This window comes from Erinaceus europaeus, chromosome 1 (assembly GCF_950295315.1).
Source record: "Erinaceus europaeus chromosome 1, mEriEur2.1, whole genome shotgun sequence".
Lineage (NCBI taxonomy): Eukaryota > Metazoa > Chordata > Mammalia > Eulipotyphla > Erinaceidae > Erinaceus > Erinaceus europaeus.
Window position 1 is genome coordinate 61,229,465 of NC_080162.1, and position 25,643 is coordinate 61,255,107.

At 41.8% G+C, this 25,643-nt stretch overlaps 1 protein-coding gene across 2 annotated transcripts in view; it reads right to left on the reverse strand.

The window, feature by feature from the left end:
• The window catches only part of ISM1 (isthmin 1), a 96,287-nt gene that overhangs the window by 2,217 nt on the left and 68,427 nt on the right, over positions 1-25,643 (reverse strand). For both annotated transcript variants that reach the window (XM_060186488.1, XM_060186483.1), the window contains exons 3-5: positions 14,321-14,585; positions 6,454-6,597; positions 469-558 (exon numbers count right to left, since the gene is read on the reverse strand). Coding sequence is in view for 1 of the 2 variants with exons in the window: in XM_060186483.1 (XP_060042466.1) it covers positions 469-558; positions 6,454-6,597; positions 14,321-14,585 (499 nt within the window). In the remaining variant the exon portion in view is untranslated. The remainder of the gene's footprint in view (positions 1-468; positions 559-6,453; positions 6,598-14,320; positions 14,586-25,643) is intronic.

Consider the following 25,643-nt stretch of genomic DNA (forward strand, 5'->3'; position numbering starts at 1 on the left):
TCTAGCAGTTGAACGCTAGTGTGTAAGAAAGTTTGCAAAAATACTATGTGGTGGAGGAGAAAGTCCTTTCCCTTTGTTAGAGACCTGAGGCCATCTTTTTGTTTCTTTGTTTGTTTGTTTTATCAGGAACACTTTGTGAAGACTGTGAGAAGAGAGTCTATGTGACTTGATATGTGCTATGAACTGATTCTGTGCTAAGGAAGGAGTGGTCTGTATGTGGCTGTGAGGCTATGAGGCTCACAGGGCAGGCATAGAAGAAACTGTTAGCTCATTCTGGTCCAAGGGACAGAAAATTGTTGTCTCTTGCTTGGAATATGCTCAGTGAGGGAGGGATATGCTGGGAAAATTGGACCCCATCAGAGGAAAATAAAACATTTAAATGAATCCAGTACAGTGTTGCAAAAGCAAAAGGAATCTTCAAATCACTAAGTCACTATGTGGATGAAAGAGAAAGAAAAATCTTCTTACCAACTTCAAACAGTTTGGTGGCATTGAACTCTTCACTTCCCGCAAGCAGACTCACTTCAGTGGCAGCTGTCCTGAAGGTGTCTTCAATTCCTAAACACAGACAGGAGCTTATTTTTCCCTAGCTATATGGAAAAAGTTACCCCTTTCCCCCCAATTAAAAAAAAAAATACACCTGAACAAAGCTTTTTTTGTATTCATGACTACTCAAGGGCAGAATCTTGCCAACAGAGGAAACTGTAAAAAGCACATAGCGGAGCATAAAATATATTAGAACCCCAGATACCTTTGCAGCACGAAATCAGATGCAAATGTGCAGAATAGGTCCTAAGGATGCCATTCACTAGGCTCAAAGATGGACTTTTGGGCAATAGGGGATACATGTCAGGATGATATCTGTCTGTTGGTATCAGAGTGATACATGAGACTGGAGACAGTTCAGTATAATGGTTAATATCACACTTTGGGACTGACTTACTGGTTCATGTCATGGCTCTTAACCCTTGTGTGACTCAATTGTCACATGTGTGAAATGGGAGAACTAAGTGACCTACCTCATAGAGTTGAGTGAATTTAATGTTATATGTAAAGAAAATACCTAGAACAGTAAATGGCAAGTGCCAAGCTTATTTTTCCCCTGAAGATTTGCTCAACTCATTTTGAGGAAGAGGCAATTCATAGCTAGAGACCAAGTATCTCAAACATATCCTAATACTATACCAAAAAGAATAAGCTGGGCTTGTCAATACTTGTTCTGAGAAACTGAAATCAAGTGGCCTCAAACTTTCTCAAATTTCCCTCCAGTTCCCAAAATACCTCCCCCTTCCCACACACCTACTAGGCTTCCATTACAAACAAGAATCTTGGGCACTCTAAGGCACTCAAAAGAGGTGGGAGTGGTAGAAAGTGGACTATTCATTGGGGAACCTGGGCTGCCCTGTAAGGCATGATTTTATTTTAAGGGACTCTGATTTTATGTGAGGTGCCTAAACTTACTTGTAAGTTGGCTTAAGGTCAAAACTTTTATAGTGTAATCACCACCAGGGACACTGCTGCTTCATATTTTTTTCTAGTAAGGCTGAGAATCAACAATAACAATAACAACAACAACAAATAAAAGAAAGGAAGGAAGGAAGAAGATTATGCAAAAGGAAATTCCTGAAAAAGATGAAAGATAAATTTAGGAACAAAAAGGTAGAAAGGATGGAAGTAGGACAAGGTAAGTTGAGAAGATGTTTGAGCTGAGCTGTTGGTCACAGTGCTCTCAGCAGTGAAAGAAAGTATTCAAAAAAAAAAAAAGTGACAGAAGAATCTTTCCCTAGTAAGGTGAAGTCTGTTAGCTTGCCAGATGGCTAGACTTGGGCCTGAATACTAGCTCTGGTAGAGAAAACAATAGGCAAATTTCATGCACTGACTTCAAATGCTATTTACATCCATGTGTAGTGATGAGCCCAATACCTTTTCTGTTGGAGATAGGTTTAATGGGCTCACATTGTCTGGATTCAAATTCCAGATTGGTCACTTGTTGCCCATGTGATCCTTCAGTTTCCAAAGTGTCATATAAGGGTTAGGGGAGATAGCATAATGATGATGCAAAACAAACAAACAAACAAAAAACTTTCATGCCTGAAGCTTCTAAGTCCCAGTTTCAGTTCTCCTGCCCTACCATAAACCAGAGCTGAGCAGTGCTCTGGCAAAAAACAAAAACAAAAACAAAACAGCAACAAAAACTCCACCTATTTCATGATGCTATTATGAGAATTAAATGAAATAATCTATGTAAAGACCTTACAATTTACCTGATACATAATTATTAAAAAATCCTATACTTCATTATGTTCTCTATTACTGCCTCTTCATCTTTGTTCTCCCGATTTTCATTTTTCTTTTGCTTCAATTGCTGTTTTCAGTAGCATTTTCATCTTTTCTTCCTTTATAATTTTGTCTCATTCTCTTTTCCTTTTATTTTTATTATTCATTGTTTATTCCTACCCACCCAATTGCCATTATGTCAGACTTTCAACTCAGCTCTACTGTAGCAAGCATGGGAAAGACTGGGAAAAGCATCTTTATGGTTTTTCCACTTTTTGAAATTCATCTGCATGGCTAACAGGGAACCAGAGTTTCCTGTTTTTATTTTTTATAGCTTTATTAATTTTATTATTAAATAGGATAAGATTTAAACATTTCCACCTGCACTTTTACTTCTATTAAAAACATAGCTGTCACCTGGGATAACTCAATTTAGCAGTTTATGGTAAGATAGAAACTAATCTAAAAAGAGCTCATACTCTCAGATTTCTTAAAGAGGAAAAGTATGAAATAGGCAATATGTTCATGCTTATACAAGCAACCCTGGCATTTTTCTCCAAGTTGAAACCTTTTGGTATTTGTATATTGGAATGTTATATGAATTTAAAAAATTGAAGTAATATTGGTTTATATCACTTTCAGGTGTACAGCTCTTTAAAGTTAACATCTGCATGTATTACATATTTTTACCACAAGAACTCTATCACCATATAACTGTTATTATTTTTTTAACCAACTATATCCATACCCTACCACTTTTCCTCTATGGTAATTACTATTTTGTTCTTTTTCTTCTAAGTTTGTTTCATATTTATCTTGTCTATTTACCACATGTGAGTGAGATCATATGGTATTTGTTTTTCTTCACTCATCATAATGCCTCTAGTTTCATCTATATTATTATTATTATTATAGGATTTCATATTTTATAATACCTGAATAATATTTCATTGTGTTATATATCACATTTTCCTCTGTTCCCTCATCTGCAAATAGCTTTAGATTTAAGTTGCTTCTAGCTTCTGGTAACTGTAATAATTCTGCAGAACTACCACTTCGGCCTCATTTTCTACATGTGGTCCTTTGCCGATTTACACCTTCTCTCTCACCTTAGAAAATCCTTTACTCATCAACTTTATTTTCGTTGTTGTTCCAAATATTGGCTTTATAGATTGGAGAATGGAACTTCTAACAGTAAATAAGAGTCTGAGGGTATAGAGATCGTTTTCTGTCTCTAAGTCTCTTTTAGATGTAGCCACTGAATGTGTAGCTTTTTGGAAGAGCCTAAGGTAATATTTTAGTGGGAGTCAGGTGGTAGCACAGTGGGCTAAGCGCATGTGGCGCAAAGCACAAGGACCATCTTATAGATCCGGGTTCGAGCCCCTGGCTCCCTACCTGCAGGGGAGTCGCTTCACAGGCGGTGAAGGAGTTCTACAGGTATCTATCTTACTCTCTCTCTCTCTCTGTCTTTCCCTCCTCTCTCCATTTCTCTCTGTCCTATCTAACAATGATGACATCAACAACAAAAATAAAAAAACAAGGGCAACAAAAGGGAAAATAAATACAACATATAAAAATATTTTGGGCTGGTATTATTTTTTTAAATATTTATTTATTCTCTTTTGTTGCCCTTGTTTTTTATTGTTGCAGTTATTATTGATGTTATTGTTACTGATGTCATTGTTGTTGGATAGGATAGAGAGAAATGGAGAGAGGAGGGGAAGACAGAGAGGAGGAGAGAAATATAGACACCTGCAGACCTGTTTCATTGCCTGTGAAGCGACTCCCCTGCAGGTGGGGAGGCAGGGGCTCGAACCGGGATCCTTATGCCGGTCCTTGTATTTTGTGCCACCTGCGCTTAACCCGCTGAGCTACCACCCAACTCCCTTGGGCTGGTATTCTACCTGGCAGTGGGGACCACATAGTAAATGTAAAACTACACACCAGAAATTGATAAGTTTCTTTCTGGGGTGTGGGTCAGCAAATTCTCAGAGTATATATTATGCTTTTGGGCAATATGTGATGCTGGTGGCATGTTATTCCTTATTCTCTTCATCTTCTTTTTAATAAAGAAATGTACAGGTCACACAAATACAGGCCATTGTCTAATACCACTGCTCTATTCAGAATTCTGTTTTACTGCTAGTATGGCCAGTCACTGACTGTTTTTTAAAACACTGACAATGCAGCTTAAATAAATGTCAGGTTGCCCCAGTATATTGTCACGGGAGCCCTCAACAAGTCTCAGGCATGACCGACAAGGCTCACTGTGGATTTTTTTTTTTTTGTCTGCGCTATCAAGCCCCTAACCTTAGTTTCCATATCAGATTGTGAATGTCTGTAACCATGTGTCTGTTCATTGCACAACAAATCCCACATCAAAGACCCAAATTGACTAGAGTTCTTCCTTTAAATTAAGTAACTATTCTGTGGCATTATCTCCCAGGTGATGAGGCGATTGTAATTGTGTGTAGAAGACAGAAAACTCATCATTTCACCCATTCGGCTCATTATTTTTCTTTTGTTTCCATCTGGTCAGAATTCTCATTGTAGAAATGTTTTTCTTTTTCTTTTTTTTTTTTTTTTTTTTGCCTCCAGGGTTATTGCTGGGGCTTGGTGCTTGCACCATGAATCCACTGCTTCTGGAGGCTATTTTTTTTCTCTTTTTGTTACCCTTGTTGTGGTTATTACTGTTGTTGTTGGATAATACAGAGAGAAATGGAGAGAGGAGGGGAAGACAGAGAGGGGGAGTGAAAGATAGATACCTGCAGACCTGCTTCACCACCTGTGAAGCGACTCCCCTGCAGGTGGAGAGCTGGGGGCTCGAACTGGGATCCTTACACCACTCCTTGAGCTTTGCGCCACATGCGCTTAACCCGCTGCACTACTGCCTGACCCCCGGAAATGGTTGTCTTTTAAAGTCAAAATCTGTAAGATTTTGGTTTTGTTCTTTTTTACCAGAGCCGATGACATCTGCTGTGCAACTCAGGCATCCAAGTTCGACATCCTCGAAGAAACACTCACGAAAGACATGTCTCTGATATCTGATTACTGTAAAAAATGGCGACTAATCCCTAGCACTGCAAAAACGGTATCATCTGTTTTCCATCTACACCATGCCTCGGCCTCGCGTGAGCTTAATGTGCAGCTTGGCGATACGAGAATCCGGCATGAAGCCCAGCCAGTCTATCTTGGCATTACTCTCGATCGCACTCTGTCATTTCACAAACATCTCATAAAAACTGCAGCAAAGGTGGGTGTGAGGAATAACATCATTGCAAGACTGGCCAGCTCCTCATGGGGCGCAAGCGCTTCCACACTACGATCATCATCTCTGGCATTCTGCTATTCCACTGCAGAATACTGTGCCCCAGTATGGTTCCGTAGTCCCCATGTCCACTTGGTCGATTCCAAATTATATTCCTCCATGAGGATAATTTCTGGAACCATCCGTTCCACCCCGGTTCCATGGCTGCCAGTTCTTAGCAACATCGCCCCGCCAGATATTCATAGGGATACGGCATCATCTAAGTTCATTTCCCACGTCTACGCTCGACCGGACCTGCCAATATACGCGGATATCTTCGCCCACCCTGTCCAACGCTTGACGTCTCGTCACCCAATCTGGTCCCCTACGCCTACACTGATCTTCTCTGTTCCAAACTCTTGGAAACAGAGTTGGCAGTCAGCTGAGGTAAAGAACAAACACCTCATCACAGACCCCTGCAAGCGTCAACCCGGCTTTGACCTAGCACGTTATGATTGGGCCCTCCTCAATCGCTATCGAACAGGCCATGGCTGGTGCGCCGCTATGTTCCATCGCTGGGGAGCCAGAGACGACCTGAACTGCCCCTGCGGCTACAGACAGACTATGACCCACATAGTCAACAACTGCCACCTCTCCAGATTCAAAGGAGGTCTCGAAACTTTACATCAGGCTCAACCTGACGCTGTTGACTGGCTACGGAAGAATGGCAAACGCTAGAAGAAGAACCAGAGCACTGTTCAGCTCTGGCTTATGGTGGTGCCAGAGACTGAATTTGGGATCTCAGAGCATTAGACATGTTAAGTCTCTTTGCATAACCATTGTGTTATCTCCCTAGCCTATATATGTATTTAAAGTATAGATTAAAAGTTTCCCATGGAACTTGAAGCTACATCCCTGTGTAAACTCACCTGGGCAGTCTGGACGGTCACATGTCCTGGATTCTGTTGCAGTACACGCATAGCCGCAAGATCTAGTCCGTTTCTGGTTGCCATTCCCGCAGGTGACACTGCACCCAGACCATAGACTCCAGTCACCCTCACCATCTATGGAATCTGGAAAGGAGCCAGGGAGAAGATCATCAACCTCATCCAGTGTCCCCAAATCCCCTCTGTCTGGCAGGCAGCCATTTGTCTGCTGTCAATGAATACTCTTACTGTTAGGGAGGACTGGGTGCCTATTGGAGCCCAAAGGCATGTATGATTGCAGGGTTCACTTGAGGGATTATCTTCACAAAGGTAGGAATTCTGAGGTGTGCAGAGCTCTGGTCATTCACATATGGTCAGAACCCTGATTCCTAGAGGGTTCTCAGTAAGTTCTTATTGAAAACACATATTATTTTCAGGCAAGGACCAAACAGTAACATGACCATTTTTTTTTCCCCAGAGATGACAGTTCCTTCTCTCCCTGTTTGTATATTCAAAACCTGAGCAGGCTCTGGCTAAGGAGGCTAGACAACATCCTATGATTGTTCTTGGGAAGCCAGTCCCTGTGGAAGAAGCCTCAGCTGACATGTTAAATTGTGTGACATCACATAGAGGAGCAACATGAAGGGCTATCCAACATGGGAAACTAGTGAAATATTCTTGAACTTCCCAGCCCTTCTCATAGCAGAATGTAGCTGATGGCATTAGGGGTACAGGAACTGTCCCTTGCTTGGGTCCTGGACTGAATCCTAACCACGGAATTATGAGAAATAATAGATTACTATTGTCTTAAGCCATACATTCTTGAGCAGCTTTATAACACAGAAGATGAGCAATACATGATAAAGTTAAAAGAGGTCCTCTGAAGTCATCATTTAATATACAGTTGATATTATTTGTTGAGTCCCAGCCATATTCATAGCAAAATTCTACAAATGTAGGCTATATCATTAGAAAAAAAGTTGCAGATTGGGGAGAGCTATCTAATAGATAAAACTAATAGATACAACTTCACCATATCTGAGGACTCAGGGTCAAGCCCTCAGCACTACATGGAAGCAGCGTGCAGGGCTCAAAGGGAAAGCTCCATGGAAAGGGCTGTGGTGTTTCTTCTCTATGTCTACCTCCACCTTTGTCTATATATGAAATTGAAAGAAAATTTAAAAAGTCCACTAGGAGCAGTGGAATTGTACAGACACAGGGCTCTTGGTAAAAAAACTTGGGGTCAGGAGATGGCTCAACAGATAAAGTACATACCTTACCATGCAAGAAATTCTGGGGTCATCCCCAGCACTACATAAAAAAACAACAACAACCCATGATTAGTCAACAGGTTTTTTTCCCCCCTTTATATGTTAACTCTTTTTTCAGCCACCAGGTTCCAGAGGCTACCATGATGCCAACCAGACTTCCCTGGGCAGATGACCTCACCAATGTATCCTGGAGCTCCGCTTCTCCAGTGCCCTATCCCATTAGGGAAAGAGAGAGACAAGCTGGGAATATGGATTGACCTGTCAATGCCCATGTTCAGCGGGGAAGCAATTACAGAAGCCAGACCTTCCACATTCTGCACCCCATAATGATCCTGGGTCCATACTCCCAGAGGATAAAGAATAGGAAAGTATCAGGGGAGGGGGTGGGATATGGAGTTCTGTTGGTGGGAACTGTGTGGAGTTGTACCCCTCTAATCCTATGGTTTTTGTCAGTGTTTCCTTTTTATAAATAACAATTAAAAAAGATTTATACCACAAAAAATAAATAAAACAAAGAAACTTTCAGGGCAGCACTAGGGTAAGTTCATTTATGAAGCAGTGCTTTGGTGTCTGTCTCAAAAAATATAGACTGGGGCCAGTAAGATAGCTTACTTAGGTAATGTGCTCAATTTGTCAAGAGTACAACACAGGTTTAAGCCTGGACCCACTGCTCTGATGGAAGCTTCTCCCTGTCTCTGTCTTTCTATCTGGAAAAGCTAACCCAGAGTGGAGAAGCCTTAGAGATGATCAGAAAAAGAAAAACACAGACTAAAATTTGGGTTGAGAAAGCAAGTCAGTGTGCAGTATGCATGTATGAAGTGTTGGTCTTATTCTCCAGAATCACATTTAAAAAATGATAATAAAATAACAGCATTCAAAGGTCCCTACCCTTATGGAATTAGTATTTTCAAGAGAAGAGTTCAACAGTAATTGATAAAACACAAAACCTGGCTAAGTTATATACTCTGTTAAAAGTCCACGTGTAGTATGGCAAAAGAAGAAAATCAGGTGTGTGTGTGTGTGTGTGTGTGTGTGTGTGTGTGTGTGTGTGTGTGTGACAGATATGGAGGTAGCATATTATTTATATTACTCTACTCCATGAAAATATAGGTGTTACATTCTCAAAGGGTTGGGTGACTTAACTAAGGTCATAAGGATAACAGGAAAACTTGGGTTCTAGGGCTAAGTCCTGGATGTCTAGAGTATTTCTGTAGCATTTCTTAAGTATTTCTCCTGGTTCCCAGAGCCTTGGAACTTCTGTCGGTGCCAAGCATAGAGCCATGAACATGTATTTTTCAGGGAAGGGGTCCTCTGTTTTTATAACAAGTCATGGTAATTGCTATTACATAGACCCTGGAAGAACATAGTCAACACATGTTTCTACCTGAGCTGTGGGCTCTGTGCCAGCCTCCTAGGCTATGTTTACATAGCATTCATTCTGAACTCTCTACAGGCCAACAAGAGCACTAAGTTTCCTCAGTCCATTAAGCAGACTCCGTAGAATTCAGGGCTATGTCCTCTTTCCTATTCCAGAATTCAGACCTTGCCTGCCTCTAGGGCCTCCATCTATTTCCTCCTGCATTCTCCCAAACCCCTTTATGCCTCCCACAAGATAATTTTTCTAGTGTCAATTTTCTTCTAAGTAATGGTTTTCCCAATCACACTACCAAAGCAGATGTTTAAAACTATAGCTTCACATAAGGAACCTGGGCCCGCTCCCCTGACATTAGCCTTCTTCATCTCTCTTATCTGTGTGGGCATCAACATACAGAACTGGAGACACATGTGGTTTCCAGACAGAAGAACCACTGAGGTAGGGTAGTTGCTGCTCCTTAAGATCTTTGTGGTCTGGTATCTCTTCACAGCCTCCCGAGAACAACAGAGATAAGCCTAGAACATTCACAAGAACTGTTCTTGTCAGTGGGAGCACCTGGGTGCAGTGCTTGTATGCACATGGTCACATCACCACCAAGGAAGACTTTGTTAAAGGTCACAAAAACTCCCAAATGTAGACTATAAAATCTTTAAACCCACAAAATGGAGATACCAGCTCAGTCAAAACAAAATTTATTAAATCACAGAGGTAGAATTTATGTGCTGGCTACATGTCCTGCTTGTAGCAACAGACATGACGTGACTTGAAACTGTCTAAAAATCTCTTGTAATCTTTCTTCCCTGTTACAATAGTGTGATGAGCTGGTTTTGGGAAATATCATCCTAAACATTGAAATTTTAGTGTTAAATGACACCTTGAGACTTATATTGGTCTATCTGCCTGAGTAGATTTTGGGGCCTAAATTATTGAATGTTATTACTGTGCCAGATTATGTGAAAAACAACTTTCACAATTCCTCTCTTCATGCCTACTTCCTTGGTTATCCCCTTCTCATGCCAACTCTAGCTGGAGCTATGTGACTTGTTTGATCAGTGGGGAAACAGAAAATATGAGGCAGAGATTTAGGGCTCATTTTTGTGCTTTAGTGGGTACTGCCATCATATGAAGAGCCCAGGCTAGTCTCCTAGAAGGTCAGGAAAGTCCAGAAAACATGCCAACTCTTGAGAGAGAGTATACTTGTTCTAGCCACTAAATTCTAGGGATAGTTTTTTTTTAAATTTTTTATTTATAGAAAAGGAAACACTGACAGAGACCATAGGATAAGAGGGTTACAACTAAGCACAATTCCCACCACCAGAAGTCTATATCCCATTTCTTCCCCTCATAGCTTTCCTATTCTTTATCCCTCTGGAAGTATGGAGCAAGGGACATTAAGGGGTTCAGAAGGGGGAAAATCTTGCTTCTGTAATTACTTTAGGGATAGTTTCTTAAGCAGCAAAAACTAACTATTACAAACATATAATAAAATTTCCTTTGAAATATGTTCTCCAGATGTCAAGCAGACTCTGGAACCATCAAGGATTTATTATCTTGATAAATAGCATTCTCTATGTCTTTATTTTTTAAAAAAAAACCAATTTGGAGGGGCCAGGCAATGGCACACCTGGTTAAGCACACATATACATAACAGTGTGCAAAGTCCCAGGTTCAAGCCTCCAGGTCCCCACTTGCAGGGGGAAAGCTTTACAAGTAGTGAAACAGGGCTGCAGGTGTCTCTCTGTCTCTTTCCTTCTCTACCTCCCCCTTCCCTATCAATTTCTTTCTGTCTCTATCCAACAGTAAATAAATAAATAACAACAACAAAAAAACAACTGGAGAGAGAAAGAGAGAGAGAGAGAGATGTAGCATAGAGTACCACAAAGCTTTGGTATTATGCATTGCTGCAGACTGAACTTGAAATCTCCTGAATGCAAATCCTGTGTCTTAGTGTTATACTATGTCCTGGGATCCATGTGGATTCAGTCGGCTAGGAAGGATCGTCAGTTTCCCCAATTGGGGAAACTGACGATCCTTCCTAGCCGACTGAATCCACATGGATCCCAGTCACTTTCAAAGCCAGCAACAAGCAGCTCCTGACAGCTTTCAACCTGACCTGTTGACTGGCTACGGAAGAAGGGCAAACGCTAGAAGAACTATGTCCTGGCCCTCAATGCCATTAGCTCAGCTCCTTATGTAATCATTTATTTTCCAAACATTTTTGTGTTACCTCATAAAGTTAGATGTGCTAGTTAGAAAAGCTATATTGCCATGTGTTGACAATTTATATTAGGCTCACATAAAGAAGGAAACAACTTCTTAAAAAAAAGTGTGTATGTTAGTTTGACACTCCATAGCCTTTACAGCACACCATCTTAGCAAAAGCTATCCATTTCAGATTTCTATTTGTTAAAATGCTCAGAGGACAGAAAGAATATTTCTAACCATGGAACAAAGCTTGGTGGCCAGTATTCCTCTCTATTGTAATAAAAGAAACCTGTTCTTATTTGCTCACTTATCAGGGGATATCATTCAGAGCAGAAAATGAATGTGAGCAGCAGTAATTGCAAAGACCATAACAAAGACAGTAGAGAACAGTCCCTGTGAAAATGTATATGGGGCTTTGACTAGCCCTATCTGTGACATCAAAGACTTCAATGAGGGAAGAAAACAACCCACACTGCATTGGGCTGCGAGCTGGGTTTCAAGGATATCATTTGGAATTTTAAAATAGTCATTATACAGCTTGAAGGCCCTAGAGTTCTCAGGGTCAGTTATAGTGTTTGGACAACTGAAGTATCTTGGGTCTTGCATGGGTCACTGAAAAATCTCTACTACTAATCCTAGATGATTGTGGCTACTGATTTTTGATGACTTGTTTTAACCTGCAGGTCTGCCTAAATACATTGATCTCGTTCCAGTAGTAATCTTGCAAGGTATGTGGAGTCATCCTCCTTTTGTGAATAGGAAACGGTGTCTCAGAGAGGTTAAAGTACTTGCCTAACATCACACAGCTCCATTTTAACAGGGCCTGGGTTAGACCTGAGATTTTTATGCTTCTAGTCTATAATTTGATATTCCAGCAGCCTGGAGTCTGGCCCAGACTGGTGTCACTTCTTTCAAAAACAAACAAATAAACAAACAACCCCCCACTATGTAGCCAGAATTCAACATTACAAAGGAACAAACCTGAGAAAAAAATCACTATAAGGTCTATGAAAATAGGACCATGGGTAGGATTTAGAGTTACAAAGAAGTGAGTTCTAGCCCAAGATACTATAAGTAGTATTGGGGCCAGGCAGTGACGCACCTGGTTAAGTGCACACATTACAGTGCACCAGGACCTGGGATCAAGTCTCCTGATCCTCACCTGCAAGGGGAAAGCTTCACAAGTGGTGAAGCAGGACTATAGATGTCTCTATGTCTCTTTGTCTCTCTCCCTCTCTATCTCCCCCTTCCCCCTCAATATTTCTCTCTATCTCTATCCAATAATAAATAAATAAAAATAATTAAAAAAATAATAAGTAGTGTTTATGTTAGTTCATTGTATGGGTTATTCTGAACAATTTTAGGGGAAAGCTTACTACTGTTCTATGGAAAAATGGTTATTTGGACTCTCTTCCTCAAACACATATCACCTAAAATTAAGTCAACTTACGTGTGTTCTTCCAATAACAATTTAAGTCTAATATCTCCCTTATGTATATTTTATAATTCACTCTAAAGATAACATTATATCGTACCTGGGTCCTTGTGCATGGTAATGTGTGAGCTCAACTGGGTGCACCACAACCCAGTTCACAGATCTGCACTTAAATCTGGGTCCCAGTTGATGCTGATGCTGCTGACTTGGGGGGCTATACTTTGAGGACCATTGAATCTCCAATATACAACTGGTCACTCAGTTATAAAATTGAGGGGTAGGGGTGCGATTGCAAATGAGGCAAAAAGAAAAAAAAAGTCATTCTTATCATCTGGTGTTTGCTCTCAAGTCTGCTGCTGGTGAAGCCACAAGAACATTTCGATGGTCAGTGCATTTGTAAGACATCAAATATTCTTATAACACAAGGCATACTGCCTGATTCTCCGATAAGGCTGACCAGATGCTTGTCAAATCTGTTTCCTCTTCTTGGATGCTAAGAATTCATTTCCTACCCAAGCTTGCATCTATGACCAGGTCTTGCCAATAGAATTTGAGTAGATGTGATGCATGTAATGTCCAGGCTGAGAGGGTTAAGAGCATGTGTGCCTTTTCTAGTTTCCCTCAATTTATTTGGCTGCCAGCCAGATTCAGAGCATCAGGTAGGAAATCGCAGGTCCTAACAGATGGTGGGGCCCCAAGAAGGAAGGGTTTGGAGTTTCTGAATGACTGGTCAGAACTGAGTCCCCCCGCCCTGTCTCCTATTCCAACTCAAGTGAGAAAATAACTTTTATTATTTTAAGTCACTTCATTCAGAAGTTATTACCTCATCTACCTTAAAAAAAATGTATAAAGGGGCGGGGGTAGACAGCATAATGGTTATGCAAACAGACTCTCAAGCCTGAGGCTCCTAAGTCCCAGGTTCAACCCCCCGCACCACCATAAGCCTGAGCTGAGCAGTGCTCTGGTGTTTCTCTCTCTCTCTCTGCATCTCTCTCAAAAATAAAATTAATAAAAAAAAAAAAAATTAAAAAAAAAATGTATAAAGTTAGAAGTCACCATGTGGGCTTTGAGATTTATTGATGGGGAGGCCTGCCTTCGACAACCCATCACATTTTCATGTAGACTTCCAAGGACCATTCCACTGTTAGTGTCAAGCACAGCACAGTTGCCTAGTCAGAGGAAGGAATTGAACACATGTCTTTTCCAAAATTGATTTTGAATATGAATTTTCATCTTCAAATATGAGAAGCTCTTATGGTAATTTCTTGATATTTTTTTTTTTTTTAGGAAAAAGCTAAATTTGGGGAGAGGGGAGCAAATGCAGAATCTCAAAGATGCCTTAAGAAAAAAAAAATTTTGCTTCAGATAATTGGCATGATTTTAAAATTATAGTCTTTCCAGAAATATTTGGTTGCTGGTGCTTCTTTGGGGCTTCTGTGGGACAGTTTTTATGAGGTACGCCTCCTAGAAGACCAAAAGCCACATACTGTAAACTGGGTTTTGCTTGGCTCCATTTCTGTCAAGCCTCATCATCCTCACTTATTCTCCCTCCCCCAATTTTACATTACTGAGTGGTAAACTTACCATATTCTGGCTGCTCTTTGGTTTCAAAAGTCCGGTGGCCTGGAACTGGCCGGTCCCAACCCCTGGGGGGATTAAGGAAGTTGCTGTCATCGGAGGTACTGTCGAACTTATAGTCCTGGTCCCCACTGTTGGCTCTTGCTAAGGATAAGGACCTCTGCCACCAGGCCCGCCAGTCAGGGGATGGGACTGACCAGCTGGGTTTATTCTCTGGATGCTGATCTTTATCTGCTTCAGAGTCAGGACCATCCACGACCTCTATAGTCACCTGAAGAATTCAGAAGAGGTACGGATCAGAAAGGAGTCAACAGCCTTTAAGTGGGTGAGCCTTGGAAAGAAGTCTGAGCAAGCAGGAGGTAACAGCAGATGCATCGCTCATGAAGAAAACTGGTGCTGCACGATGAGACGGAGCAGAAAACACCCAGAGATCACCCAAAAGGCCCCGCTACTAGACAGTACTAATACATGTGGGCCTCTGGTTGGGAGGGGACAAAACCTTGCTTTACTGATAACTACACAGTCGGAAATTCTTTAGATCAAGAAGCAAGTACTATGGATGCTGCTGAAGTAGCACAAGATTAATTTTCACAAAACTGAACTCTTGTTGAATACACACCCTGTCCTAAATGCTCTACATGCTCTGTGAGGACTCTGTTGTTCAGAAAAAAAAATGGATGGAAGTGGAGATGATTATGAAGTAAACGACAACTACCGGATGATTTCACTCATATATAGAATACAGAAAATTGAAGTACATGAAGTTAAAAAGAAAAAAAAAAAGAGGGTGGGATAGATAGCCTAACAGTTATGTATAGACACTCCCATGCCTGAGGCTCCAAAGTTCCAGGCTCAGTCTCCACACCACCATAATCCAGAGCTGAGCAGTACTCTAGAGGGGAAAAAAAAAAAAAAAAAAAAAAAGCCAACTTGCCTCTAAGATCTTGGGAGAATTGTGGTGCTGGGAGGAGAAGTGGGACACAGAATTTGATGAGGTGTGGTGTGGTGTGGAATTATACCCATTATTTTATCACCTTGTAAATCACTAATAAAAAATAAAAATTCTAAACATAAAATAAACGCTCTATACATGCTAATTCAATTAATCTTCATAACAGCCCTCCCTAGATGAATCCCTGTTTGCTGGGAAATTGTGCCGATGCAGTCACACCTGCCATGTTGTCCCCTCAGGCTACTGCTAGTTCCCGTGAGAGTTGGGACATTCTCGGAGTGCCTGTTCAGCCATGTTGTGCCCTCAGGGCATTGTCTATATTTGGAGTGCTTTGGTTACTCCTCACCCCTCCCATTCTCACGAGAGTTATTATCCTATCCTGGAGTGCTATGGTTACTCCTCCCCCTTCCCATTCTCGCAAAAGCTACTCCTATAAAAGCCCTTCTTCTTCCGCACCTCGTTCTCTTGCCAGCGCTTCACTCCGGTGTTCAGACGCAGGAAAGGTTACTGCGTGAGGCGGCCATTTTCGCTACCTCCACGTGGCCCAACCTGCCTGTCTAGCACCCAACTCTGAGGTGCCAGCGCAAATAAAGATTTGTGTTTCCTCTTCGCTCTGGACCCCCTCTCTCTCTTCTCCACAGCCCGTGCACAACAACACCTGTTTTTTTTTTTTTTCTGAAAATGTGAGCCATACTACACCTTCCATGAGTGGTGGAACTTATCTCTCCTCCATCCAAAGTGACCTTAGACTCAGTCTGTCAGTAGCACGTGGTAGGAATGACACAGGGACATGTGTTGTGAGGTCTCAAAGCTTGTTTTCATTCTTTCGGAATGCTCCTGTCATTATTTAAGGAAACCCAGACTAAGCTACTGAAAACAGAAACCATGTGAATGAGAGGCCTTGCAGAAGAGAAACAAGTTGCCTCAGCCAACGGCCAGTCCAATGAGCCCAGCCTTATGGGGCCATCTAGGATTCTTCAACCCAGTAGTTTCAGCCAAGGTGATTATCAAATCATGTGAAATAGAGGCTAGTTCTCCTGGATAAGCCCTGTTCAAATTCCTGACCAAATAGAAGCAATGGTTGTTGCTTCAAACTATTAAGTTAGGGAGTGGCTGCTAAATAGTAACAGATAGCTCTTCACAGACAGGGAAAGCTGGTATACGGTGAAGCTGACAATTGGCCTGTCACAGGAAGAAGTTGGCAGATGTGGGCAGTTAGGCTTCAGAACCTGTACTCATACCCGTCTTGTCACATTACCTCTCAAAAAGTGGGTAATGGAAATGCCATCCCCTCATAGAACAGAGGAACTAAAAAGAGGACAGATGCTGGTCGGTGCTGGATACTGCAAGTTCTGAGGGGATATGAATACAAAGGCCCCAAGATCCCAGTACCCACACTTAATGGTTTTTACTCATCCCATAGTCCAGATCTCATGTACCCCATTCATCAGTCCCCAGGGTCTGAGCAGATTATTCCCAGAGCCAAGATCAGACCTTGCTCTTGGATTTACACAGCCTAGTTTGGAAGTCTTGTGACTGGAAAAATGCAGCTTCTTGGCTCCAAGAGACAATCAACATAGGGAAACTTGTTTTAAAAATATAATAAAAGACTCACTGGGTTCCTTTGGCCATCACATAGCTCTTGCAACACCCCCTGGATGAGTTATGTGCAAATGAATCAGAAACATGCGCTCCAAGTAATCAGCGCAAGATGTACTGGGCAGATGCATTTCCAGTTTTGCCCTGACCTGACATCTGAGAGAGCTGCTAGGACGCTCTGCCAAACATCACCAGGGTGTGCCCAGTTGAGAGACAAACAGCCCCTTCCTTTTGTGTCACTGATGGAGAAGTTTCGAATTCAATTCTCTTTCACATCCAGAGGAAGCTGCCCAGTTTATAGTAGGTCTGGGCAGCGGCCTTCTGTGGTCCAGAGTGTGGCCTTAAATTCCAAAGCATACTCAGGCTGCACCAGGCTAACTGCATCATCCCTTTTTGGCATCCGGTGCCCAGAAGGGCAACATCAGCTTTATTTCATGCTACCACCATCACCCTGGTCTTGTAAGCATTCCTGGAATATTTGTAAATAATTATGATGCTTTGAGTTATCCCCAAAGAAAGAAAAAGAGAAGAGAGAAAAATATATCATGCCTATTGTAACCCTGTGGTATGCCAGAAACGGATGGTTGATGGAGAGTGACAGTGACCAGGAAGCTTTTACAATCCTAAAAGGAAAGATGGGCACATCTGAGTGGTGCTAATACAGGTTCTGACCTGAAAATGCTGAGTTCTTTGCAGGCATGAACTTTCCCCTCGGCAGTCTAGCCCTACCCTGCCTGCAGACAGACAGAACAACTGAGCCACAACAATCGTCTGCAAGGCTATTAAGGGTCTTGGAAGGGAGAAGCTGCCAAGAGCCAAGCAAGCCTGCAATTATGATAATGAAATCAGTCTCTGGGTAGGAGATAAGGGGGAATATGCCCAATGGTCTTGGTATTCCATTTGTATTCAGACTGGAGTCAAAGGGATTGCCTAAACAAAACATGCCCTGCAATTTCTCCAAGCTGGGAATAAAAACAATTTTATGTTTTAAACTATTACCGTCAATATGAGTTTTTATTTTATTATTTTTTTCAAACTGCTGCTCAGATCCAAACAAAATAGATTTATTGCCTGTCTAGGCAATGAGTAACAAAACACGAATTTACTCCAAAAACTCTATCAGTGACTAAATCTCAACAGCTTAAAGGTTTCTTTTTCCCCTTTAATTTCTAGCCATTGCCCCAACTGAATTAAAAACAAAAAAACAAAAACCACATAAACCTTTGGATCTACACTCCTCTACATTTAATACTGTGGAAACCTCATACTTCTTCTGTTATCAAAAGGAGAAATCTAATCTTGAAACTAAAATTTCATAGGCATCCAATTAAAAAAACTTAATGAGCATGATCAATGACTTCTCAAACGGTAGGATTAGTTTTACATTTCCCACTGATTTCATTCCATTTACATGTTCCCTACCATCAAAGAGTCTGTTTATAAAGATTTCTTGAATACGATGTCAATGTGAAGAACTGATGTGTGGGAGTGAGCCCAAATATTTACAAGCTTGATAAAGACTCTAGATTTTACCATTTTTTTTCTACTCTTAGATATACATAATTGGAATTTGTTCCCTGTGGACACTTCCATACTTTGAATCAAATAAAAAGATAGAAGAGGGGGCAGGTGGTGGTACACCTGGTTAAGCACACACTACAGGTCACAAGGACTCAAATTCAAGCCCCTGGTCCCCACCTGCAGGGGGAAAGCTTCATGAGTGGCGAAGCAGGGCTGCCTCTCTCCCTCTCTATTTCCACTTTCCCTCTCAATTTTTGTCTCTATCCATTAATAAATAAATAATTAAAAAAAAAAAGTTAAAAAGAGAGAGAGAGAGAGAAGAGACTTGTTCAAAAGACCAAGACCAACTTCTGGCTCTTTAGTGATTAAGAAAGAGAGTACAAAGTAGATGCCAACTGGGGAATTTTGTTCAAAGTCACGAAATGAGGATCCTATGCAATACCATCAACTTATTTCATCCACTTGGTAGTTAAAACATTTATTAGAAATACACTCTTGCTCAAAAAAGCATATATGGAAAAGATACATTGGGGAATGAATATAATTATTAATTAAGCTTATAATAAATGAATGCCAATGATACTATGCCAGTCCCTGTTCAGGCGCCATTTGCCAGTCCCTGTTCAGGGCGCCATATGCTGGGCTGGGCTAACTTCATGGGTGGTAGAGAGATGACCAAGGACTCATGGCTAAGCTGGGAAGCAGTATCTCGTTTATTAATCAGATACATGGCCTTTTATGCATCTCTTCACCGGAAGTGACAAGGCAAAGGAAATGACTAGGAGAGGGGGTGGAGCAAAAAAAGAGTGCGAACAGAACATAGAAAGCTTCCATCTAACCAGTGGGGATTAAACCAATACCCTGCAGGCAGGGTGGGACCCAGGTAAAACAGTGGTTATGTAAATAGACCACATCGTAAGTAATAAAAGCGAACCTAATGTGATGATCAAAACAGAAGGTCTTGTAAGCAGAATTTAGAAGCATACCAACAATACTACAGAAGTACTGATATTCTGAACTCAGTATAATTTTCCAAAATGCTCTAGCTCACTGGTTTGTCAAGCCTTGTGATTAGGAGTAACTGAGTAGACAGGGATCAGCTTTCCCAGAGAGGAAAGTGAGACCCAGGAGGTAAAGTGATTTCCTCAGGAACACAGATTACCAAGGGACATGAACACAGTCTCTAGTGAGGGGTTAGGCCCTGGAGTAGGTTACCCTTTCTTTGACTGACCTGGCTACAGAAGGAACATAGAAGGAATTATGGAATATATGTTCCTTTTTTCTCAGACCCACTGTTGGCAAAACAAAAAAACCTCTGGCAACATCAGTTAAAATGTGAACCTTAAGATTTGAGATGTGTTGGACCAAATATTACTACTTGTGCAACACAAGTTAGACCCAAACTTCAGGTAAAGAAGTTGGTTTGGAGAATTTGGGTTCCCAAAGTGAACACCAAGGATGACGTAGAAATGGTTTCCAAGCTAAGTCTTCTGCTCCCCAGTGATTTTCTTTTTCTTTTCTTTTATTTTATTTTATTTTATTTTATTTTATTTTATTTTATTTATTCCCTTTTGTTGCCCTTGTTGTTTTACTGTTGCAGTTATTATTGTTGTTGTTGTCGTTGTTGGATAGGACAGAGAGAAACGGAGAGAGGAGGGGAAGACAGAGAGGGGGAGAGAAAGATAGATACCTGCAGACCTGCTTCACCGCCTGTGAAGCGACTCCCCTGCAGGTGGGGAGCCGGGGTTCGAACTGGGATCCTTATGCCAGTCCTTGTGCTTTGCGCCACCTGCGCTTAACCCGCTGCGCTACAGCTCGACTCCCCTCCCCAGTGATTTTCTACATACTTCCTGAATCCCCATCATTATCACCAAATAGCATTTACCAGTTTGGGAAGTTTATCATCTTCTTGAACCAGAGCTAAGCATGTCCATGAGAGATGTCAGTGGACCTTCTTAGTAGTATTGTCTTATACAGGAATCATATGAGGATACTGAAGCACAGGAAAGTTGAGTCACTTATGTGAAACTACAGAGCTCAGGCTTAGATGACTAAATGGTGGCACCAGATCCTAAAATGTAGGTCAGTGGACTAAGTAGCTCATGTTTTGAACAGCAGGGCCCACGAGAAGCTGAATAATACAGAGCTGGCCCCATAGGTGTGAGGGTCCTTGTCTTGGACACTGATATGTCTTGGTTCTTTCTTATATCTGTGATTCCAAAAGTATTTTAGGGTAAATGGAGGAGGAAAAAAATAAAAAATAGAAGCACGTACAGTACAGTATTTTTAGCTCTACTCAACTTATCTGATTATATCTGGTGGCATTCAAGAGGCCTAAGGCCATGTAAATAAGTCTGTGTAAGGAAAAAAAAAAGGTCTTTAGATAACTTTTTAAAATTTTCCCTCTGTGGAAGAAAAGAAATAAGTACTCTGGTTGAAGTGGATACTAATCTCAGCATGATCCAGAAAAGAGAAATATTTGGTTGTGAATAGCTACTGTGGTAATGAATTGATGCAGTAAGCCTAATAATGAGTTTATTTTAGAGATTTTTGTTTTTGCTATCAGGCCATCAGCTGTAGACTAAAAAACTCAGCTGAGGAGGGATACTAAATTCATGTTTAACTTTTCCTGAGGAACTTTTCTTTCTCCATCCCTTCTTTTCTTCCTTCTTTCCTCTTTCTTTCTTTCTTTCTTTCTTTCTTTCTTTCTTTCTTTCTTTCTTTCTTTCTTTCTTTCTTTCTTTCTTTCTTTCTTTCCTGAATGACTCTTAAAAACAAATCCCAAAACCCAGCTTCCGGTATTGTTTTAAATTTAATATGGAGATTTGGTTCAGGAGTCTGAGGCTCTTTCTTTCTATTTTGCAAATTATTGTTTTTTTTCTCCCCTTACTTCCATGGCCTAAAGCAGTCTTAAAATGGAGAGTCCGACTGCGACAAAGTTGTGTCTCCCCCCAACCCCCCCATACACACAAAGGGTTAAAAACGAAAAGCAGGGTTTTTTGAAGGATTTCCCTTCCTAAAAGTTAAGAGGCCCAAGAAAGATTGGGGAGGGAGGGTGTGCAGGAGGGGGGCTTGCCTGGGTTAGGCTCAGCAATGCCAGTTTGGAAAGGTGTGGGCCATTTGGCAGGAGTGACAAGGGACCCTGCCTGGAGCGTGGGAAAATTTTCCTGACACTGAAGGGGTGGGAGAGGGGGGCTGAGTTGGTGTGTGTGGGGAGTTAGGCAGAAGGGTATCAAATTCCTGTTCAGTTCCCCAGCTCCAGTCAAAGGTAACTAGGTAGGGGTGAGGGGCCGGTTGCTAGAGAAAGGAGACAAGACCAGTGCTCCTGGCAGCTGAAGCAGACCCAGGCAGGCTATGCCCTTCATCTGTCCTCACTCTGCTCCCCAGGGAGAGAAAATGTTTTGATGGGGCCCAGGGTCACCAGTGGACTGTCTGCTTGGCTGAATTGGCCTGTGTCAAACCAGTGGATTTCAACAAAAGAGCAGTGCTCTAAGAAAGGGGCAAGGGCTGCCAACACACAACCACCACCCCCTTTTTTTAGAAAACACTTCATCTTTTAAAAGACCACCGGGGAGCTGGTTTACTCAAGTGCACTGGTGCATGGGGCTGCCTGGGGACAGTGGTGTGTGTGTGTGTGTGCGCGCGCGCACATGGGCACATGCACATACAGAGGCCTGTGGTTCTAGCAATAGCAGCTGCTTTGCTCATTTCTTTGAACATATTTTTCTTTTTTTAGATATTTATTTATTTATTCCCTTTTGTTGACCTTGTTTTTTATTGTTGTGGTTATTATTGTTGTTATTGATGTTGTTGTTGTTGGACAGGATAGAGAGAAATGGAGAGAGGAGGGGAAGACAGAGGGGGAGACTTGAAAGATAGACACCTGCAGACCTTCTTCACCGCCTGTGAAGTGACTCCTCTGCAAGTGGGGAGCCGGGGGCTCGAACCAGTATCCTTAATCCGGTCCTTGCGCTTTGTGCCATGTGTGCTTAACCCACTGCACTACCACCCAACTCCCAACATATTTTTTTCTTTGAACATATCTGAACATACATTTGTTTCTGATTAACCAACATTAACCTTTTTGATCCTATAAAGAGAAGATTAGAAAGGTAGTTCAACTTTCTTTCCTTTTGGGCTAATATGTTATTAAAGCACAAGACTCCCCACCCCCTTTGATACTGTTTGGGGAAGGTTAAAAGACACAGGGAATGTATGAAGCAGATATGGAATGAAAGATAGTGGTGGCTAGTCTTTCTTTTTTCTTTTTTTTTTTTTTTTCAGTTTAATAATATCTAGGTTGGAGTTTTGTTAGTATCTACAGTTCTGATATTTGGAGATATGGGGAGACCTACACTACACTGTTGGGAATTCTATAGGGTGTGATCTTTACTCTCCAAAGGGTAACCCAAGAAAGGTAAGGGTGCTTTGAAGAAGTGGCCCTGTCCCTTTACTATGCTGTACTACAAAGCATACTGTTTGGAAATAGCACCTATATGTGAGCTTGCTCCTGTGCTGAGGTAAGGGTAAGACCTTAGAGGAACTGCCAGAGTGAATCTCATGTATGACTGTCCACAATTCATGGTTTGCGTGGTGAGACTTACTGGGTTCCCATCTCTCAGGAAGCCAGACAACTGTCTGGGCCTTTGGTTCCCATGTGCATGGGAGAAACTTTACAAGTGGTGAAGAAGTTCTGCAGATTCTCTCTCTCTTTCTAACTCTATTTCCCCCCTCAATTTCTCTCTGTTTGTCAAATAAAAATAAAATAAAATCAATTTAATTGCAAACTTGGTGGCACCACCTACTTCATTATGTACAAATCTGTCTTGTAGACTGGAGGAGGTAGTTGCTCTGTTCTTTTTGGAAAAAGAATCTGGATTTCTAAGCTCTGCAGACCCTATACACCTCTGTATCATTATTCTTTCTTGACCCTTAGGTAATATTTTTAAAAGGTCCCAAGTGGGAATTTACTGACTAATGGTTTCACCTGAGTGGAAGAAGGGGGAGTTGGGAAATTCTCTTCAAACTTTGATTCTCAGTTGGAGCCTCATGCACTTAGTAGCTTTTCAACAAGGCAACACTCTCCCTAAAGCCTTCCACTCCCTCACATCCAGACCTTTTCTTATAATTACTCATGAGTAATTTAAAAATGCATTACAGTAATAGTTCACTTCTTAATATTAATCCCCACAGTGACATTTCATATTAATTATTTTCTAGGAAATAATGTGATCCACAGAAAGCTTAAAATTGTTTTGGAGGGCACCATTGGGGTTCTCAAACCATAAAACCTACAAACAGGGAAAATCATTTCCTGCAGATGAAGGCATGATGGGGAGCAATGTTGAATGTTGATGCCTGTTCCTTCTCCTTCCTTCCTTCCTTCCTTCCTTCCTTCCTTCCTTCCTTCCTTCCTTCCTTCCTTCCTTTCTTTTTTTTAAATATTTATTTTATTTATTTATTCCCTTTTGCTGCCCTTGTTGTTTTATTGTTGTAGTTATTATTGTTGTTGTCGTTGTTGGATAGGACAGAGAGAAATGGAGAGAGGAGGGGAAGACAGAGAGGGGGAGAGAAAGATAGACACCTGCAGACCTGCTTCACCGCCTGTGAAGCGACTCCCCTGCAGGTGGGGAGCCGGGGTCTGAACCGGGATCCTTATGCCGGTCCTTGTGCTTTGCGCCACCTGCGCTTAACCCGCTGCGCTACAGCCCGACTCCCCCCTTCCTTCCTCCCTTTCCTTCCTTCCTTTCTTCCTTCCTTCCTTCCTTCCTTCCTTCCTCCCTCCCCTCCTTCCCTTCCTTCCTTCCTCCCTTTCCTTCCTTCCTCCTCTTCCTTCCTTCCTTCCTTCCTCCCTTTCCTTCCTTCCTCCTCTTCCTTCCTTCCTTCCTTCCTCCTCTTCCTTCCTTCCTTCCTTCCTCCCTTTCCTTCCTTCCTCCTCTTCCTTCCTTCCTTCCTTCCTCCCTTCCTTCCTTCCTTCCTTCCTTCCTTCCTTCCTTCCTTCCTTCCTCCTCTTCCTTCCTTCCTTCCTTCCCTTTTTATTTTTCTTCATGCCTTCTTTTTTCTTTTTCTTTCTTTTTTTTTGTCAATCTACACTCCCCCCCTCCCAGTCCTTTGTTCTTTATCAGAAAGCCATGTGGCCACTTCCTGGAGGGAAAGCAGTGGAGTGAAAGTTCTATTTTTCTAATTCATCAACTGGAACAATCCAAGACTCATCAAAGATTACTTGGGTCATGCAGTGATTTCTGCACATGGGTTTTCAAAGCGTCACCTGACCTCTACAACATCTTTCTCTCCCGTGTCATAAACACTGTCCTAGCCTGTATCTGCTCATCCATTTTGAGCTGCCAGTTGTGGAGTACAATAATTTTCCCTCCTGTGTCTCTACAATCCTCTGGCATTGTTTTAGGTAATACTTGAGGTCTTCAGACCAATGTCATTTCCAAGAGGGAAAAGACCTTAGATTTCTTAATTGCTCAGGGCCAACACTGTCATTTTACATGTGACAGTGAATGGTCAGTATATCCTCTCTGGCTTGTGCTGTCAGTGACAGTATTTAGTCACTATGACATTAGTGCTATGGCTAAAACAACTCTGGCCACAGAAATTTGATGTGAAATGCTGAGATTGTTGGTCTCGAGAGAATTACGGATGAGTTGCTTGGGAGTCATCCTCAGAAACTTTCTACCATGAAAGCTAACTGGAATTTGATGCAGTGCATAGTAATAAGAAAATGCTGCCTCTCCACAAATGAAATACATTGAGAATAGAACTAATACAGAATCAGGCAGGTGAGAGCATGAACTCTATAGCAGTTAGGTTGTCTGGGGGAGAGGAGAGACTGCACAGCTGTCAAAGGGGATCTTCTCCGGGAAGACTCAGCAAGACAAAAGCAAAATTCAAAACTAGCAATTTTTCTGAAATGTCAGTGGTAGAGTGAGTATTCTTGGGGACCATAAGCCTGGATTTGAGCTCCACAACTACAATTAATTTGACATGTGACCATGGGGAAACTCTAACTTCCTGAGTACTAGTGGGATTACTGATGATATCCAGAAAGTGACCTGGGCTTCATCTCTCACAGGAATGTGTTGGAATAGTCATATTGGATCAACATCTGCTTTGTGTATCTGGTGCTATTTCAGTAGAGATAATGAGTGTTGTTGTTTTCAGTCCAAAGCACCCCGGCCCTTTGCCTGCCCATACTCTCAGTTCATCCCATCCCATCCCATCCCATCCCATCCCATCCCATCCCATCCC